Genomic DNA, 21,535 nt, shown 5'->3' with positions numbered 1-21,535 from the left:
CCAAATTTGATTTGGCTTCGATTCCTAGTAAGAGATAAAACAAACCTCTCCCTTTTGAGTAAAATATAAATCTACAGGAAATATGCCAATAGTCTTAGGTGAGAAATCTCCAAAGTGCTATAACGTTAAACATGCCTACAACTCGTCCAGGAAGTGGAATCAAGCTTCCCTGAACTTATCAAGCCCTTCTGGCCACATGTTCATTACAGATTTCATGTTTGACACTTGGATTGCCTTCAAAGCGGCACCTTAGGTAAATGGACTGTTGAAGCTAAAACGGTGAAAGAAAGAACAATTCAGGAGCACTGGCACTCTGGTAAAAAAGGCAAACACAAAAAAACAGCAAGAGGCAAATGAACCGCCCAGCACATGCTGTAGAAAACTGTGGGCTCTGGGAGAGGCAGTGGTACCTCGTCGGGGTGCTGAGCAAAGGCCCCGCTCAGTTCACAGGCTGCCGCTGGTCTGGACGTGGCAAACAGGAGAGACCACTGCAGTGCTCCATTTCTTAGGGTCCCCAGCACAAAGTAAATGCGTGACCCCACGACTGGGCTTTTGTCACCTTCAGAACCCTTCCTGGCTCAGTGCCCTAAGATCACCAAGGACCAAAGACATGTGCTTTCCTGAGGCCAGGCTGCATGAGTCAGCTAACCCAGGAGCTTCAGATACTCCAGACCTCTCTCTGGAGGCAGAGAGAGGGTATCTGGTGTGGATGCAGGACAAACAGCTTCTGTTTTCGCCTGACCTGTCAACTACCCATTTCACATCCTGACAGCACATTTGTTTGAGGCAAAGCTTTATTTACGATGCCACAGAACAAAAAAGAACAAAAGTGAATTGGAAAAGAGCCAACCCAGCTAGCTGATGGACTTGTAGCAATGAATGCTTCAGGGGACCCTTACGTTCAGGAACATAAATGGAATGTGACTAAATGACACGCTGACCATCCAAACAATCTATGCAGAAGATCTTTCCAAAGCTTAGGCTCCAAAAAAGGGCTGAACACAAACTGAGAAATGAGGCCCTCACAAGAGGGAAGACCACCGTGAGCCGTGAGCGATCCTGACCACGCCGCCTGGTCTCGGGGGCTCCTCCCCGGAGTCTCAGCAGTCAGGCCCACAGGGCGGAGCTGCTGCAATGCACAGAGCACAGAACTGCAGCCGGTTTCGGAGGATCAATCACTCCCAATTAAATGCTCTTATGCAGAGTGTGAGCTGAAACTACTCTATCATGAAATACAGAGGAGTTATCCCTTGAAATGGCATTGTTCATGAAACACCGTACCTCTCTTTTGAGACAAAAATGAAATGCCATTAACACACAGTATTTGCACAGTCAAAGCACAGCTCTGGGTTGAGCAGAAAATGCACTGTCACAGCAACTGCCTTGTATGAAGTGTCAATAGGTCAGGTTTCAACTCTTTTTACGAACAATACAGATAAGAGATACAGATAAAATTAGGCACACATCATATCTGATTACTCCTAGGTAGAAATTAAAATGCCAACTGCTGGGACACCTGAGTGGCTCAGTGGGTTGGGCCACTGCCTTTGGCTCAGGTTGTGATCCTAGGGCCCTGGGATTAAGTCCCGCATGGGGCCCTTGCTCAGCGGGGAGCCTGCTTCTCTATCTGCCTCTGCCTGCCACTCTGCCTGCTTGTGCGCGCGTGCTCTCTCTCTCTCTCTGACAAATAAATAAATAAAATCTTAAAAAAAAAAAAAAAAAAAAAAAGAATGCCAAATACTAATGTCCCATTTTCAACCTAGAAGTGGAAAGGGTCATTTGGTTTCTAGTAAGGTAATCTAGGAGATTACCTCTAGAGGAGAAAATGTCATGCTTACATCATCTCTATACTTGGACTTGTGTATCACCACCGCTTTGGAAGGGACAGTAGACTCAGGTTTCCGGATGTTAAATTCAGGCTTTGGTCTTGTCTGTTCTTGAAGGTTTTTCCACTCATCAAGGGTCATCTCTTGAACTTGAGTTTCCTCTTCTAACTCCAACTCAGGAACTCTATGAAGAAGCAGAAGTTTTTGATGGGTCTAAAACATCTTTTCTCAGTGGTACAAGCCTTTCTCAAGAAACAAGAAAGGTCTCAAATACAAAACCTAACGCTACACCTAAAGGAGCTGGAGAAAGAACAAGAAAGAAACCCTAAACCCAGCAGGAGAAGAGAAATCACAAAGATCAGAGCAGAAATCAATGAAATAGAAACCAAAAAAAACAATAGAACAAATCAACGAAACTAGGAGCTGGTTCTTTGGAAGAATTAATAAGATTGATAAACCCCTGGCCAGACTTATCAAAAAAAAAAGAGAAAGGACCCAAATAAATAAAATCATGAATGAAAGAGGAGAGATCACAACGAACACCAAAGAAATACAGACAATTATAAGAACATACTATGAGCAACTCTACGCCAACAAATTTGACAATCTGGAAGAAATGGATGCATTCCTAGAGACATATAAACTACCACAACTGAACCAGGAAGAAATAGAAAGCCTGAACAGACCCATAACCAGTAAGGAGATTGACAGTCATTAAAAAATCTCCAAACAAAAGCCCAAGGCCAGATGGCTTCCCAGGGGAAATCTACCAAACATTTAAAGAAGAACTAATTCCTATTCTCCTGAAACTGTTCTAAAAAATAGAAATGGAAGGAAAACTTCCAAACTCATTTTATGAGGCCAGCATCACCTTGATCCCAAAACCAGACAAGGATCCCATCAAAAAAGAGAACTACAGACCAATATCCTTGATGAACACAGATGCGAAAATTCTCACCAAAATACTAGCCAATAGGATTCAACAGTACATTAAAAGGATTATTCACCACAACCAAGTGGGATTTATTACAGGGCTGCAAGGTTGGTTCAACATCCGCAAATCAATCAATGAGATACAACACATTAATAAAAGAAAGAACAAGAACCATATGATACTCTCAATAGATGCTGAAAAAGCATTTGACAAAGTACAGCATCCCTTCCTGATCAAAACTCTTCAAAGTGTAGGGATAGAGGGCACATACCTCAATATTATCAAAGCCATCTATGAAAAACCCACCGCAAATATCATTATCAATGGAGAAAAACTGAAAGCTTTTCCGCTAAGGTCAGGAACACAGCAGGGATGTCCGTTATCACCACTGCTATTCAACATAGTACTAGAAGTCCTAGCCTCAGCAATCAGACAACAAAAGGAAATTAAAGGCATCCAAATCGGCAAAGAAGAAGTCAAACTATCACTCTTCGCAGATGATATGATACTCTATGTGGAAAACCCAAAAGACTCCACTCCAAAACTGCTATAACTTGTACAGGAATTCAGTAAAGTGTCAGGATATAAAATCAATGCACAGAAATCAGTTGCATTTCTCTACACCAACAACAAGACAGAAGAAAGAGAAATTAAGGAGTCCATCCCATTTACAATTGCACCCAAAACTATAAGATACCTAGGAATAAACCTAACCAAAGAGACTAAGAATCTATACTCAGAAAACTATAAAGTACTCATGAAAGAAATTGAGGAAGACACAAAGAAATGGAAAAATGTTCCATGCTCCTGGATTGGAAGAATAAATATTGTGAAAATGTCTATGCTACCTAAAGCAATCTACATATTTAATGCAATTCCTATCAAAATGCCATCCAGTTTTTTCAAAGAAATGGAACAAATAATCCTAAAATTTATATGGAACCAGAAAAGACCTCGAATAGCCAAAGGAATATTGAGAAAGCCAAAATTGGTGGCATCACAATTCCGGACTTCAAGCTCTATTACAAAGCTGTCATCATCAAGACAGCATGGTACTGGCACAAAAACAGACTCATAGATCAATGGAACAGAATAGAGAGCCCAGAAATAGACCCTCAACTCTATGGTCAACTAATCTTCGACAAAGCAGGAAAGAATGTCCAATGGAAAAAAGACAGTCTCTTCAACAAATGGTGTTGGGGAAATTGGACAGCCACATGTAGAAAAATGAAATTGGACCATTTCCTTACACCACACACGAAAATAGGCTCAAAATGGATGAAGGATCTCAATGTGAGAAAGGAATCCATCAAAATCCTCGAGGAGAACACAGGCAGCAACCTCTTCGACCTCAGCCGCAGCAACATCTACCTAGGAACATCGCCAAAGGCAAGGGAAGGGCAAAAATGAACTATTGGGATTTTATCAAGATCAAAAGCTTTTGCACAGCAAAGGAAACAGCTAACAAAACCAAAAGACAACTGACAGAATGGGAGAAGATATTTGAAAATGACATATCAGATAAAGGGCTAGTGTCCAAAATCTATAAAGAACTTAGCAAACTCAACACCCAAAGAATAATCCAATCAAGAAATGGGCAGAGGACATGAACAGACATTTCTGCAAAGAAGACATCCAGATGGCCAACAGACACATGAAAAAGTGCTCCATATCACTCGGCATCAGGGAAATACAAATCAAAACCACAATGAGATATCACTTCACACCAGTCAGAATGGCTAAAATTAACAAGTCAGGAAATGACAGATGCTGGCGAGGATGTGGAGAAAGGGGAACCCTCCTACACTGTTGGTGGGAATGCAAGCTGGTGCGACCACTCTGGAAACAGCATGGAGGTTCCTCAAAATGTTGAAAATGGAACTACCCTATGACCTAGCAATTGCACTGCTGGGTATTTACCCTAATGATACAAACGTAGTGATCCGAAGGGGCACGTGCACCCGAATGTTTATAGCAGCAATGTCTACAATAGCCAAACTGTGGAAAGAACCTACATGTCCATCAACAGATGAATGGATAAAGAAGATGTGGTATATATACACAATGGAATACTATGCAGCCATCAAAAGAAATGAAATCTTGCCATTTGTGACGACGTGGATGGAACTAGAGGGTATCATGCTTAGCGAAATAAGTCAATCGGAGAAAGACAACTATCATATGATCTCCCTGATATGAGGGAGAGGAGATGCAACATGGGGGGTTAAGGGGGTAGGAGAAGAATAAATGTAACAAGATGGGATTGGGAGGGAGACAAACCATAAGTGACTCGTAGTCTCATAAAACAAACTGAGGGTTGCTGGGGAGGAGGGGGGTTGGGGGGGGTTATGGACATTGGGAAGGATACGTGCTGGGGTGAGTGCTGTGAAGTGTGTAAACCTGGCAATTCAAAGACCTGTAATCCTGGGGATAAAAATATATTATATGTTTATAAAAAATAAAAATAAAATATAAATAAAAAAAAAAGTCTTTTCTCAAAGACAAAGTTGTTACTATTAGTTTAGCATACCTTCATGATCCTGCATCTCAAATTTACATAAGGTAAGACAATCTCTGAACCATAAAGCTTCCTTATTTTAATCATTTTATGCTATCACTGCCAACTGAAGGTAATTCTTGTTTTCTTTCTTTCTTAATAATCTCTATGCCCAATGTGGGGCTCCCACTCACACGTCTGAGATCCAGAGCCACATGTCCCACCAACTTTGCCAGCCAGGCACCCCACTTCCTGTCTGTTTCAAAACTGTCTTTGAAAAATGGGAATATCTCCATCCCATTAACATTATACTTCACCTCCCTGCAGTCCCTTCCAGATGGCATTATACACAAAATGAGGTAACTGCAAAAGAAAAGGGAGGAGCTGTTATGTTAAAAACAAATACAGGCAACCATGAAAAGAGTTTTAAAACAGTGGGTTACAAATACATAGTTTTGTAAATACCCTCTTCAAATTCATGAAATTTTAAAAGAAAACAGCAGACAGATTGATAGATCGATGGACTAGAATTCAGAGCCCAGAAGTAAATCCTCACATTTACGATAAACTGATTTTTTTTAAGCATGTTCCAAAGATAATTCAAAGGAGAAACACTAGTCTTTTCAACAAATGATGCTGAGAAAACAGGATATCCACACGCAAAAGAAGGAAGTCGGACCCCTACCTCACACATTTACACAAATATAAGAGTTAGACATACAAACCCCTTAGAAGATAACACAGGCATAAATATCCATGGCCTTAGTTAGATTAGGCAGTGGTGACACCAGAAGTATATGCAACAAAAGAGAAAGTGAATTAACCGGACATCACCAAAACTTCTGAAAACTTTTGTGCTGCAAAGGACACCATTAAGAAAGTGAAAAAAAACCCATGGAGCAGTAGAAAATATTTGCGAATTATATATCTGATAACGGACTTACGTCTGGAATACAAAAAGGACTCTTACAACTCAATGAAGAGAAATAACCCAACTGAAAAATAGGCAAGGCTCTGAATAGACATTTTTCCAAAGAATATTTTAAAATAGCCAATAAGATGCTCAATATCATTAGCCCTCAGGGAAATGTAAATCAAAACCACAATGACTTATACCTACTCCACACTCGGTAGGATCATCAGGATAAAAAAAAGACATTTAACAAGTGCTGGTGAAGATGTGGAGAACTTGGAATCTTGGAACTTGGGAATACAAAATGGTGTGGCCACTTTGGAAAACAGTCTGGCGGGGGCACCTGGATGGCTCAGTCTTATTTAAGAGTCTGCCTTCAACTCAGGTCATGATCTCAGGGTCCCGGGATCAAGCCCCACATCGCACTCTCTGCTCAGCAGGGAGCCTGCTCCTCCCTCTCCCACTCCCCCTGCTTGTGTTCCCTCTCTCACTGTGTCTCTCTCTCTGTCAAATAAATAAATAAAATCTTAAGGAAGGAAGGAAGGAAGGAAGGAAGGAAGGAAGGAAGGAAACAGTCTGGCAAATCCTTAATAATGTAATCTAGAGTTACCATCTGACCTAGTAATGTCACTGCTAGGTGTATACCCAAGAGAAGTGACAACATATGCCATGTGAAAATACAAATGGTGCCACATACGGCAATTCAATAATTCTGTTTACAGCAGCATTATTCACAATCGCCAAAGTGGAAACAGCTTGGATGTCCATCAACTGATTAATAGACAAAATGTGGTATATCTAATAGTATGGAAAATTATTTGGCTATAAGAAGAAATGAAGCATTGATACATGTTACAACACAAATAAACCTTGAAGACCTCATGCTAAATAAACCAGGCACGGGAAGTTTATGTACAATTCCATTTATATGGGATATCCAGAAAAGGCAAATTCATAGAGACAAAAAGCAGTTTAGTAGCCCCCAGGGACTGGAGGCAGGGAGGCCAGGGAAGGACTGGTTAATGGGTACAGGGTGATGAAAATGTTCTAGAAATAGATAATGATAATGGCTGCATAACACTGTGAATGCAGTAAATATCACTTAGTTATACACTTTTAAATGATTGAAATTGAAAACTTTATGTTACGTGCATTTAGCACCAAAAAGAAAACATATGGAAAAGAAAGAAATGAAGCCTTGATACATCCTATGGCATTGATGAACCTGAGAACATAAGGCTAAGTGAAATAAATCAGACCCAAAAGGACAAATACAATATGCCACTTATATGAAGTGCCCAGAATAGGCAAATTCATAGAGATATAGAAGAATAGAGGTTACCAGGGGTTAAGGGGAGGGAGGAATGGGGATTTATTATTTCATGGATACAATGTTTATATTTGTGAGGATGAAAGTGTTCTGGAGATGGAATGGTGGTAAAAGTTGCACACACTGTGAATGGAATTAATGCCATTAAACTGTACACTTACAAATGGTTAAAATGGTGGTTTTTTATGTTATATATGTTTTACCACCATTTAAAAAAATTAATAACATAATATACCCCAAACCATTGACTTGTACAGTTTAAATGGTTGAATTTTATAGTATGGATATCATATCTCAATAAACTTTAAAAGAAAAAAAATTGGGTGATGAGTGGGAAGGGAAGGAAGCCCTTCACAGAAGGGCTAATGTAACTTACGGTCCTAGGTTATAGGTTAATGACATGAAAACTATTAGAGAAATCAAGAGAGAAACCTAATCATAGAGCATCCAAAACAGGCATATTTATAAAGTAACTTTAAAATATCAATCAAATGGTAGAAAAAAGATCAAAGCAGTGGTTGCCTCTGAAGGAGCATGAGGGAACTTTCTGGCACGGTGGTAATATTCTGTATCTTGATGGATGAGTTTGGGTTCCACAAGTATATGCATTTGTTAAAATGATGAATGCACACTTATTTTTATACATGTATATATGCATAAGAATCTATAATAGCAAAACAGTGGAAACAACCCAAACTCATCTAGAGAGAAATTTGGTAGAAAAATTATGGATAGTAAACATGAAGACTCTATCTCTATATATTGCTGGAGAGCATCTCCTGGGTATGTTCATGAAATAGCAAAGTGGAACGTACATTACCATTCACCTAAGAAATAGTGAGACGTACAAATATATCAAGTATCCCCCACTTTCTAGAAGTTCACATTAAGCTTTTACAAAAGCCCATCTCAACACCAGTCTCTGCAAACCGAAAAAAATCCAAAGAGGACTTTTGCTTTTATGAGAAAAGGCAAAAAAGTGAAAAATAGTATTCAGCTTTTATTGTGCAGTTAGGCAGAGTGTATCCTGAGCAGCGAGAGGAGCCTCAGCAAACTCATTGCCTGGGAACTCCACTCAGTCTATCTCAGCATCAAGTGGACAGCTTTAAACTGTGTCTGGGAGCATCTGTGCTTTATCTCAATTTCTACTGTGCATTGTGTTAGCAAGATGTGTCTTAAAGTATTAGAAAAGCCCAAGCAGTTAATTTTGGACCCTAGAAATGCTCAAAAAACTTTTAATATAAGTTAATGGTACTCACTTCTTTGTTTTATGCCATTTTGGCCTGCAGAATGTTTCAAAGGAATGCCCTACTTTCAGATAGCAGGGGAAACCTGTATACACATAGGTTTTATTTTAAAATATTATAATATAGGCCAGAGAAAGAACACAGATAGAAGCTAGCTGGAAAGTGTAGTGTTTTATCAGACTGAACTTTGGAAACACCAATGTTTTATATAATTATAAAATTAGATTTAAGTTAAAATTCAATCTCTAAAATTTGAAAACAAAATTAATCAAGGTAGACTAATGTTTATCAAGTTGGTGATATAACCATCCGGAGAAACTAAAGTGATTACTCATTTCCCTTTGATTACTTTGATTACTCTTTTCCCTCTATATAACTTTTTAGTAATCATATTATTGGACACAACATTGGTAATGTTGTTTGTTACTTATGTGAGTAGCAAGTGAGTGATGTTACAACTGGGATTTTCAGCATGGAAGTACTAAAGAAACAAATGTAAGAAAACTTCACTAAAAACCTGTAGTCTTAAATTTCAAATGGAAATAATGAATAAACTCATATTTTATCTAAAAAGTGTGTGTGTGTGTATTTCTTAGCTCTATATACTTAAATGTCCTAGAAACAATCAAGAACCTGGTAGCTGAGCACCCATAGTGCTCAGACTGTGTTCTCTAACTCCCATATTCTATTAAGGGGAAATGGATCTCTTTGGAAAAATGACTCTTGTGTGAGCTATTTTGTATTGGGTAGGAAGTATAGATGATGAGATCAGCACGCATCTTACCCAAACCAAGAAAGCCATTAAAGATGACTAAGTGTGTGTGTAAAGGATTAAGAATCAACTTGAAGAAGTTTCCTCTAGCTAAAAAATGGATTCGTTTAAGAACCCATAAGAATAAAAAAATCAGTGGATTGAAACACAGTAAATATGTTTAAATCTTTAAGTTCAAAATGATACTTTAAAAAAAAAAAACTTTATTTATTCATTTGACAGACAGAGATCACAAGCAGGCAGAGAGGCAGGCAGAGAGAGAGGAGGAAGCAGGCTCCCTGCGGAGCAGAGAGCCCGATGCAGGGCTCGATCCCAGGACCCTGGGACCATGACCCGAGCTGAAGGCAGAGGCTTTAACCCACTGAGCCACCCAGGCGCCCCTCAAAATGATACTTAAGAAAAAGTCACCTGCACCTCAGAAATATGAGAGGGAACCAAACCAACTCACTCTTCTAAAAATAGATCAATAAAAGGTACTTAATGATGTAGTGATAGAGTAAGCTTTGGCATTAGAGAGCTGTGTATTTTACCTTAGCTTGACCATCTAGCAGCTTGTGACATTGGGCAGGTTGCTTATTCTCTCCAAACCACAGTTTGTCTTTCATAAGGACAAGTGAAGTCCAGTTTGCCAGACTCATGGTACATTTCTTTTTTTCTTTTTTTTTTTTTTAAAGATTTTATTTATTTATTTGAGAGAGAGACAGTGAGAGAGAGCATGAGCGAGGAGAAGGTCAGAGAGAGAAGCGGACTCCCCGCGGAGCCGGGAGCCGATGCGGGACTCGATCCCGGGACTCCAGGATCATGACCTGAGCCGAAGGCAGTCGTCCAACCAACTGAGCCACCCAGGCGTCCCTCATGGTACATTTCTTAAACAAACTTCTACCTCACTGTAATCAACTAGTTCCAGGTATAATTTTTTCTTTACCATTCATGCCGGCTAATAAGTGAAGAAAGAATGAGATTATTAGACTATTGCCAATGTGCAGCCTTAATGAAGTAATGCATAAAGGCCATGATGACCAACAGCCTTCTAAAACCTATGAAACAAGCCTACAAAAAGCTGAACCTGAATTTGATCAAACCTCTGATTTTCACTATTAATTTTTAGGAAATACAGAAAATCCAGGGGACAGAGAATATGTTCAACTACTCTACAAGCAATGCTGTGTTGCAACTGGCTTGCACTAGTTTGAACTGGCTATTAACCACTGTTAAAAATTAAATTATGTAAACTTATAATTAACTATATTAAAGTAAAGATAATAAATAATCACAATTCACTATTCCCTAGTAGTGAATTTCACCAAATTTTACTTTTATCTATGCTCTTGTGGTTAATTATACTAATGTATGTGAATCGTGGAAATGTTACATAATAATGTACTATTGCACATCTCTTCCTGACTCTGCATTCAGATGACACACTGGTAGTTTTAAATCAGCCATAATGGGAATATTTACACCACAGAAACCAGCAAGTGCAACAGATCCAGGCTTTTTCATCCTAGAGAGCCAGATGTTGAATATTTACCAGCATACCATTGCCCATAGGGAGGCACTCAGTAAAATTCTGACTCTGGACATAAGATCCAATTTCTTCAACAAATAAATTGCAAGAGAAAGAAAAAACATACAGATTAAGACTTGAGAATAATCAAGATATTGTAATATTAGTGTAAAATAAACAGATCAATGGAACAAAACAGAGGAGAGAAAGAGGCCTAGACATACATGGGCATCTGATTTTTTCCCCTAAAGATTTTATTTATTTGGAGAGAGAGAGAGAAAGAGAGAGAGAGTGAACATGAGTAGAGAGAGGAGGCAGAGGGAAAAGCAGGCTCCCCACTGTGCAGAGAGCCCAAAGCAGGACTCAATCCCAGGACCCTGCAATCATGACCTGAGCAGAAAGCAAAAGCTTAAGTAACTGAGCCACCCAGGCATCCCATGGGCAACTGATTTTTTTAAAAATGGTGTTTCATGTTCTATAATAACTGGATACACATATGCTTTAAAAAAAAGAAAAAAAAAGGAACTTTGATCTCTACCTCACACTGTATACAAAAATCAACTCAAGGGCACCTGGTGGCTCAGTGGGTTAAGCCTCTGCCTTCAGCTCGGGTCATGATCTCAGGGTCCTGGGATCAAGCCCCGCATTGGGCTCTCTGCTCAGGAGCAAGGAGCCTGCTTCCCTTCCTCTCTCTCTGCCTGCCTCTCTGCCTACTTGTGATCTCTGTCTGCCAAATAAATAAATAAATAAATAAAATCTTAAAAAAAAAAAAAAATCAACTAAAAATGGATCACAGACCTAAATATAAAAAACCCAAATTATTAAACTTACAGGAGAAAACCTTGTGCTGAAAGCATCTTTTATACACATCACCAATATTAAATTGGGCAAAGACTTCTTAGATTTGAGACCAAAAGCAGATCAACAAAAGATAAAGATGATAAAAAGTACACTTCATCAAAATTAAAAACTGCTGCTCTTCAAAAGAAACTGTCGAGAGAATGAAAAGACAGGCCACAGACTGGGAGAAAATATTTGCAAATCATTTATCTGATAGAGTACCTAAATCCAGAATATATGAAGAATTCTCAAAACATAGTAATAAGAAAACAGTTATAAAATGGGCAATTTCAACACTCTTTATTAAAGAAGATAGACAGATGGCAAGTAACCCGTAAAAAGTTGCTTTAACATCATTAGTCAATAGGGAAAAACAAACTAAAACCCCAACGAGATATAAACCTATTATAATGGCTAAAAATCATAAAAACTGGAACAACCACCTTAGAAAAGAGTTTGTCAGTTTCTCGAAAAGTTATATATAATCACCTGCCATGTAGTCCAACCATTCCACGCCTCGGCGTTTACAAAGGAGAAATGAAAATGTATATCCCAGAAAGACTTATACACAAATTGTTCGTTCACAGCAGCTTCACTTGTAGGAGCGAGAACTGGAAACAACCCAAATGACCAGCAGATAGACAGGTAAAGAAACCACAGTCTGTCTGTGCAGGGGATACTGCTGGACACTGTACCTGCAGCAACACGGATGTATCGCGAAAGTGTGCTCAGTGTAAGGACACAGGCAAAAAAGAATACATGGTGGATGATGCCATTTCCAGAAAACTGTAGCAACTGCAAGCTAATCTTCAGTGACAAAAAGGAGATCACTGGCCGCCTGGGGAAAAGGGGCAGGAGGGAGGGATGACAAAGGATAAAAGGAACCTTTTTGGGTTAATGAACAGGTTCATCATTTTGGTTGTGGTGATGGTTTTACAAGTACAGATGGATGTCAAGGCTCGTGAGACTGTACATATACTAAACACAAGTCACTCACTGGGTGTGAACCGTCTCTCAATAGTATGGTTTTAAACATTTTATTTATTTATTTTGAGAGAGAGACAGTGAGAGAGAGCATGAATGAGGAGAAGGTCAGAGGGAGAAGCTAGGAGCCCAATGTGGACTCGATCTCGGGACTCCAGGATCATGACCTGAGCCGAAGGCAGTCGCCTAACCAACTGAGCCACCCAGGTGCCCAATAGTACGGTTTTAAAAAGAGATAAGAAATAAACCCACTGAGATGTATATTTCAATATTAATTCAAATTGTTTTAAAAAGAGATTTTGAGACAATCAGAGAAACTGACAAACTGCCCAGATATTTAAGGAATGGTTAAAAACTTTAGATGGGATGTAACACTATTCCAGTTAAAAAGAGTAGACTTTTAGGGGCACTGGGGTGGCACAGTTAGTTAAGTGTCTGACTCTTGGTTTTGGCTCAGGGTTGTGAGACTTAGCCCCATGTTGTCGGGCTCTGTGCTCAGTAGGGAGTCTGCTTAAGACTCTCTCCCTCTCCCTCTGCCCCTTCCCCCATAATCATTCTCTCTCAAATAAATAAATCTTAAACAAAACAACAAAAAAAGAGTAGACTTTTAGATATAACACTCTGAAACATCTAAGAATGATATATGATATCCTGGGGGGAAGAGGAAATGGATAGAGATATATATGAAACAAGAATGACCATGATTTGATAAAAGTCTAAGACAGATAACTTAGTTGGAAGCTCACTGTACAATTTTTTATACACATCTTTCTATAACATAATCTCTAATACAGATCTAAAAATAAAGAATTTTAAGGATTCGTAAAGATCCTTTAGGCTACTTGTGACAGAATTAGGAAATCAATAAAACTCACTTTAAAAAATTTATTTGACAGATCACAAGTAGGCAAAAAGGCAGGCAGAGAGAGAGGGGGAAGCAGGCTCCCCGCTGAGCAGAGAGACCGATGTGGGGCTTGATATCAGGACCCTGGGATTATGACCTGAGCCAAAGGCAGAGGCTTTAACCCACTGAGCCACCCAGGCACCCCAATAAAATGCATTTCTATAATGCTATTCTGATTATAGACTATAATCTAGTTCTGATTTCTAAAACTGACACAATGAATCTGAGGATTCTATCACAACTCAGATGCCCTAATACAAATTAATAAATTCCAAAAAGTTCAGTAAGAACAGACCTTGTGTTAAGACCACAAAAGGAATACTTTTTCTGTTTGTCTTAAAGAACATCATATCTAAGCATGAAGGGCTAGAACAAAAAAAGGGTAAGACATATGAGAAATGCAATCTTTAAATGATACACAGACATCCAAAGTGGAGCAAACAGTGGAGCTCAGAAGAGAGCATTTGCGGCAAGTGCTCCCCTCCTTAAAAGTGATCACCCTGCACACCATTCATGTGTATATACAGATGTTCCCAAGATGTCGTCCTTTACCATCTGTCACTGCAACAAGCCATGTTGGGAGATGTAGAAAATCACCAAGGACAGGCTCCTTAACCTTATTCTCTATTGACTACAAATTATTACAAAAAACCCATTATATGAAAGTTCTGTGAGGCAGATCCCATTTGCTCTCTGGATTGGCACCAAATGCAGTTTTTACTGGCAGTTTTAGCAGACTGGATTTTCAACAGGAAGAAATGTATAATTAATACCTTGGTTCCAGGAGGAACGAAAGTGGCTATATTTCTAACAGTTATAAAAGCATTGTAATTGCTATCACTCTAAATTTAACACCCCTCCCCCTCCCCCCACCTTTTGATGAATTCAAAGACCTTCACAGTTCCTCAGTACATTATCAAAAATTTTGGGAGATGATTTTCCATCAAAGCTGCTTACAGATATAAGGTGGTCTAACCTGCAATTTATATGGTGAATAATGCTACATGAAAATTTGATAAACATTTGTTGCTATATGGGTGAAATTATAGAATAGAGCTAACATTTACTGTGTGCTTACTAGGTGCCAGATGCTATTCAATGTGCTTTACATTAATTTGGTCATGATAATTAATCCCCTGAGTTAGATATCCAATTAATAACTCCATTTTACAGGTAAGGAAACTGAGGCAGAGGTCACAGAGTTTCGTATCCCTCATTCTGTCTCCTAAGCCCAGACTCAGACTCAGTGCTCTTTAGGGAATAAGAGGGCAGAGAAAACATACATAACAACAAACATCCAAATAGCCATTCAGGCAATACCTTTTCACCTCAATATATGAAAGAGTGCAGGGAACGGAAAAAAAGTGGGTTCTGGAAATAAAACTTGATTAACTGAGTACTTAACCAGGACAAGTGGATTTAACCTAACATACAAGCAGTACCTCTTCCTTCCTTCCAAGCTAGTTCTGAAAGGGAAGTGAATTTGATGCTAACTTGTGAGCGCCTCAGAAATTTGCCATAAACATTTCAAAGAGCTGTTTTCTGGCTTTAAGAAAATTCAATACATAACACTCTTCACTGTCTAAGCACAAAATACTTGGAAACAAACTACAATGAAAAATATTCCATTGCATGTATTTTGTAATGATGCTTCCTCAACATTCTGTTTTCATAAGGGCTTTTTCACTTTTAAGGAAGGGAGCACTGTTCCATATTACTGAAGAGGGAAGTCCTCAGCCACCCTAGCCAGCCCTTCCTCTGCTCACAGAACCAACATCTTCCCCTTTTTCAGTTCTTCAGAGCAAACTGGTGTACACGGCACTTTTCAACCATCCCTACCACCCCTACAGGTAAGAGCATGGATGTCCGACAACATCTGATTTGAATGCTAGCTCTACGATGCTTAGCAGGTCCTTTCACCTCTATGTCTCTCCATGACGTCAGCAACAGTGTCTTCTCCTTCACTGAGGGGCAGCAAAGGGTTAAGGAGTTCAGACATGGAAGTATTTAAAGCAGCTCCTGGCACACAGCAAATGCTCTATAAATGTTAGATTTATTCTTATAGTCTTGTAGCAAAATACTCCCAAGACGTCGTCACAAACATCCTCAGACAGAACACCATGTGATAATGGACACGTAATATTTCCGTAACGAAAGGAGGAAGGAGGGAAGGAAGAAAAGGAAGGGCACAGCACATCTGTCAACAAAATGTGTCCAATCTGAGGAAAATATATGTTCTTTGGGGTGTATGTTTGAGCATAAGTGAGGGTACTTTAATCTATCAGGAAATTCTAAACTGACAAGTGTGCTGAATATTCGTTTTGGCTGAGTGCTGACAGCCCAAGTGTGAGCTCAGCTTTCAGATACGGCAGCGATCAGACAGCATCATTGCTATCGGATGTACTTCTCAAATACAAACCTGATTTTGAAAGTTATCAAAAAACTGTTATTATTAGGAATCTTAGTGATAATTTTAAAGTTTGACTGGGCAGTGCAGAAACAAGAACTTGACAGCACAGTGGACCAGCAGACGGCCCCGTGGCTTAGCCACAGCCCAGCCCCTGCAGTTCGAAATAGACACTGCCTGTCTGCTTCAGTCAGCAGAGGAGAGAGGGAGAGGGGGTCTGCCAGCTGGTTCTGCTAGGGTCCTGCAGACAGTGAGACTGCCCCCAGATCACTAAGTAGTATTTTGTCTTTCAGAGTAACCAACTGAATTATTTTGTCTAATATTATGAAAGCTAGAGTACCTCAACAAATTCCATAGATTAGAGTTACGCTATCATTGACTATCATTCTGCCTTACATAGCCCGAATTTGTATAAGTGGTTTTTTGGCTCAAAAAAAGAAATATTTTTCCTGAAGGTGTCTAGTTAGCTCACTTGCTCCCCAGTTAACAGTAGATTAACTGTTAATCTACTTCCTTAGTTAGCTGACTAAATATTCGTATTGCTAATTTATTTCCTTAATTCAATACACTTCTTAGTTGTTCCAAATAGTAAGTTAACAGCATTCATGATCATCATTGTGGCACTTTTCTCTTGCAATAAGGAGAATAATAACAGCAGATATTTGTACAGCATTAACTACATGCCAGGGCCCCCGTGACACAAAGACACACCCAACCAGTCCTTATAACAAAGCTAAGATGTAGGTAGTGTTATTACTCCCATTTTATACATGAAGATTACTGGCACAGAGAGAATACATAACTTGCCCAAACTAGTAAGTGGCAGAGCTGGGATGTGAACCCACACACTGGCCGGGGGTCTGTGCTCTTAACCACTGGACACCTTGCCTCTAGGCAGCTGAAGAACAAGAGTTAAATCGGTGAAGGGTGAAGGGGGTCTGGAGGTGAGACAGGGAAAAAGAACGGACCACAGAATTTGCAGAAGAACTCTGGCCTGTGTGGGGCAGGGCAGCTGCAGAAGAAAGGTGCTTGAGGACACCACATGGGGCCATGTGCTGAACCCACAGAAGGCGCATGAGCAGCTGCACTTGAGGGCTCTGAGGGGGACAGGCCATGGAGGACTGTAAAGGTCAGATCAAGGGGCAGGAAAGGAACAGCGAGCCACTGGGGTCTTGCCCCAGGGGTAAGGACGTGACAAACAGAATGCTAGTGTGAAATGGCTGGTCGAAGGTGAGAAAGAAGGAAACCCCATCAGGAGCTGTGGTGACAGATCGGATGACAGGATGGTGAGAAGTGGAGATGAGAGGACATCAGAAGGTACCTATCACCAGGGCAGGGTGACAGACTGCATTCAGGGGAAGGAAGGGGGTCAAGAAGAAAGAAGTCTCAAGGATGACTCCCAGGTTTCTGATTTGTGCAACTGGATGAATGGCGACAGGCTGTTCCCCAAGATGGAAACACCTAATGAGAACAGAGGTTTCTGGAATTCTCTTGGACACGTGGAACAGGAGGTGCATCTGCAATAGTCACAGGGAGGTGAGGTGTCCAGAGTAGGCAGCTAGACACACACACCAGGAGCCCATGCCGAAGGTGGGAGCCAGAGACAGAGTCTGGAGTCCGCACATAAATGATAACTGAAGCTGCAGGGGTACGTGGGATCCTATAAAGGACACTAAAGAGAGAGCTTGTGGCAGAGCCCTGAAGAACTCGGCATTTTAAAAGACAGAAAGATAAGGATGAGTCTGTAAAGGAGGAGCTAAGAGGCAGAAGGAAAACCAGAAGACTACAGCAATCACAGAAACCAGGGAACACAAGCTTAAGAAGAAATCAATGAAGCCAAATGCTCTGACAGGTCAAGAAAGACACCGATGGAAATATCTGTTAGGTGGGGAGACAAGTGGTGACAGTTTCCAAAGGGCAATGGGCACAGAGCCAGACCTGGAGTGAAATGAGGCTTAAGTGAGAAGAGAGGAAATGAAGAAAGAGTACATACAACCCTGAGAAAGGTAGCTGAATGAGAATGTGGGGCAAGAGTAGAGATATAAAATAGGAGATGCTGAGCACGTTTAAACTGTTGATGAAGACCAAAGTGGGAGGAGGTTGTTGATAGGGTGAGGTTTCTCCACAGGAACAGGATTCTGAGCCTGACCAAGTGGCAGGAGAAATGGTGCCTTTATCTTACCGTGAGGTAAAGAGGCTCGGAGGCATGCCGGGGCAGGCCAGTTTGTACCTTTCAGAATGGAAGAATGATGAAGTTCCCATCTGATGGCTCCCAATTTCTGTGTGACACAGGAGGCAAAGTTGTATCCAGAAAATGAAAGAGGAGGTGTGGGTATGGGAAGGAGAGGGGGAGGGGGAAATAGGGGCAATGTCAAGGTTTCGAGGAGACACGAAGGATGGAACTGATCATTGTAGATGGTGGGAGAAAGAGTGAGCCCAAGAAGAGAGGACTGCTGGGCAGTGTTGAGGGCTCATTTCAGAATGTAGGGGATTGAGAATTTACAGGGGTTCCTGCTGGCTCTGCTCTGTAAGCTGCAGCACTCAGCCTGAGTGTTCAGGGAGAGAGAAGGCAGACAGCTAGCGGTCACCCAGGAGGCAGGTTTTGCTAGCAAGGCATAACAAAAGATCCAAGGCCAAGAGGGTTTAAGGACTGGGTAAGGATGTTAGAGGTGGTTCAGGGACCCAAGCTCTATGAAGACAAGAGGGAGGATGGACTCAGAGAATAAAGGGACAAAAGATGAGGGTCCTGATAAGAGGAAGACTAATTACAGTACAAGCTGCTGATGAAAAAGTGGTTGTGGGCACTGACTGGAATACCTAAATTTAACTCATTAGTTATCATTAATAATCAGCCATTAGATTATTTGAATTATTAATGAGTTCCATTATTCATTAATACATCAAGGTCAACTTTCTGTGATATAATAAAAGGTGAGCTTCCTGCTCTATGAAGGACTCTTAGAAATCAAAATCGTCAAGAAAAAGACCAACAACAACCCATGGGGAAAATAAACAAAATACCCACTTGGCTGGAGATTCCTCCTCCAGTGGGCCCGGGGACTCTTCCGCTGCTGTGGTCTCTTCCATCAGTGCAGTCTGCTCCGCGTCACTGAAAAGCAGTGAGAATTGTTCTGGTCACACAAATATGTTTACATCAGTGCTCTTACATATTCAAGACAGAAAAAATACATTTCAATATCCCTTTTTCTTAAGTAAATACCATTCAAGGAATTATATACACACATAGGTAATCCACATCAAAATCAAGAGAAAATTGCTAATCCACTGAAATTACTTGAAAAGTGTGGAAAGTACTTTTAGAAATAGAAGTTTCTATGAATGGCCTAAAATTAAATACAGATTATAAATGACCACAACAATTATTTAAAAACCCCTAACATCCTAGGAAATTCCAAGTATTAGCAGAGGCCATAAAATTTCTCAACCTGTGCTTTCAGAATGTGTTCAAATTTAAGCGACCATCCACAATACAGTCTGCCAAATACATAGGATGTTATATATGAACCTCATGGTAATCACAAACCAAAAGCCTGTAATAGATACACAAAAAATAAAGAGAAAAGAATCCAAACATAATATTAAGAAAGTCATCAAATCACAAGGGAAGAAAGTAACAAAGAAAGGAAAAGAGAAGAAATTTTAAAAACAAGCAGGAAATGATTAACAAAATGGCAGTAATGCATATCTATCAATAATTACTTTAAATGTAAATGGACTAAATGCTCCAGTGAAAGACATAAGGTGGAGACTGAATGGATGAAAAAGCAAGACCCATCTATATTCTGCCTATAAGAGACTCACTCAGACCTAAAGACAAACATAGGCTGCAAATGAAGAGATGGAAAAAACATTTACCATGCAAATAGAAGAAGAAGAAAAAAAAAAGCTGGGGTATCAATATTTATATCAGACAAAATTGACTTTAAAACAAAACTCTAACAAGAGACAAAGAAGAGTATTACATAATGACAAAGAGATCAATCCAAGAAGACAGTGTAACTACTATGAATGTCTATGCGCCCAACACAGGAGCACCTAAACACACAAAGTAAATGTTAACAGACATAAAGGGAGAAACTGACAGTGATACAGTAATAGTACAAGACTTTAACACCCCACTTACATTGATGGATAGATCATCCAGACAGAAAATCAATCAGTGGCTTTGAAAGACATATTAGGTCAGATGGACTTAACACATACAGAACAAACCATCCCCAAGTAACAGAATATACATTCTTTTCAAGTGCATATGAAACATTCTCCAGGATAAATCACACGTTAGACCACAAAATAGGTATCAATGAACTTAAAAGACTGAAGTCATATGAAGCATCTTTTTCTGGTCACAACAATATAAAACCAGAAATACCTCAACATAATAAAGGCTATATATGAAAAACTCACATCTAATATCATACTCAATGGTGAAAAACTGGAAATATTTCCTCTAAGATCAGGAACAAAACAAGGATGTTCACTCCTACCACTTTTATTCAACATAGTTCTTAAAGTCCTAGCCACAACAATCAGACAAGAAAAAAATAAAAGGCATAGAGATAAGTAAGACATAAAACTAACACTGTTTGTAGGCGACAAGATAATATATATAGAAAACCCTAAATTACTCACCAAAAACCATTAGAACTAATAAATGATTTCAGTAAAGTTACAGAAATCTGTTGCATTCCTATATAGTAATAATGAATCAGCACAGACATTACAAAAATAATCCCATTTACAACTGCATTAAAAAGAATAAAATGCCTATGAATAAACTGAACCAAGGAGATGAAAGACCTGTACTGTGAAAACTATAAGACACTGATAAAAGTAATTGAAGACAATACAAATAAATGAAAAGATACTCTTCTTCATGGATTGTAAGAATTAAAATTGTTTAAATGTCCACACTGGGGCATATGGGTGGCTCAGTGGGTTAAAGCCTCTGCCTTCGGCTCGGATCATGATCTCAGGGTCCTGGGATCGAGCCCCACATCAGGCTCTCTACTCGGAGGGGAGCCTGCTTCCTCCTCTCTCTCTGTCTGCCTCTCTGCCTATTTGTGATCTCTGTCAAATAAATAAATAAAATCTTTAAAAAAATTTTAAAAAAATAAAATGTCCACACTACTCAAAGCAATCTACAGATTCAATGCAATCCCTATCAAAATGCCAATGGTATTTTTCACAGAACTAAAACAAACAATCCTAAACGTGTATAGAACCACAAAAGACCCCAGATAGCCAAAACACTCCTGAGAGAAAAACAAATCTGAAGATACCACAATCCCAGATTCCAAACTATGCTACAAAGCTGTAATAACAAAACAGTACAGTACTGACACAATAATAA

At 39.7% G+C, this 21,535-nt stretch overlaps 1 protein-coding gene across 2 annotated transcripts in view; it reads right to left on the bottom strand.

Annotated features, from left to right (window-relative positions):
* Positions 1–21,535, bottom strand: part of HABP4 (hyaluronan binding protein 4) — a 44,922-nt gene that overhangs the window by 3,824 nt on the left and 19,563 nt on the right. For both annotated transcript variants that reach the window (XM_047700474.1, XM_047700475.1), the window contains exons 5-6: positions 19,187–19,270; positions 1,839–2,010 (exon numbers count right to left, since the gene is read on the bottom strand). In XM_047700474.1, coding sequence (XP_047556430.1) covers positions 1,839–2,010; positions 19,187–19,270 — 256 coding nt within the window. The remainder of the gene's footprint in view (positions 1–1,838; positions 2,011–19,186; positions 19,271–21,535) is intronic.

Source organism: Lutra lutra, chromosome 13 (assembly GCF_902655055.1).
Source record: "Lutra lutra chromosome 13, mLutLut1.2, whole genome shotgun sequence".
NCBI classification, from domain to species: domain Eukaryota; kingdom Metazoa; phylum Chordata; class Mammalia; order Carnivora; family Mustelidae; genus Lutra; species Lutra lutra.
This window is presented reverse-complemented; position numbering and strand designations above follow the sequence as displayed.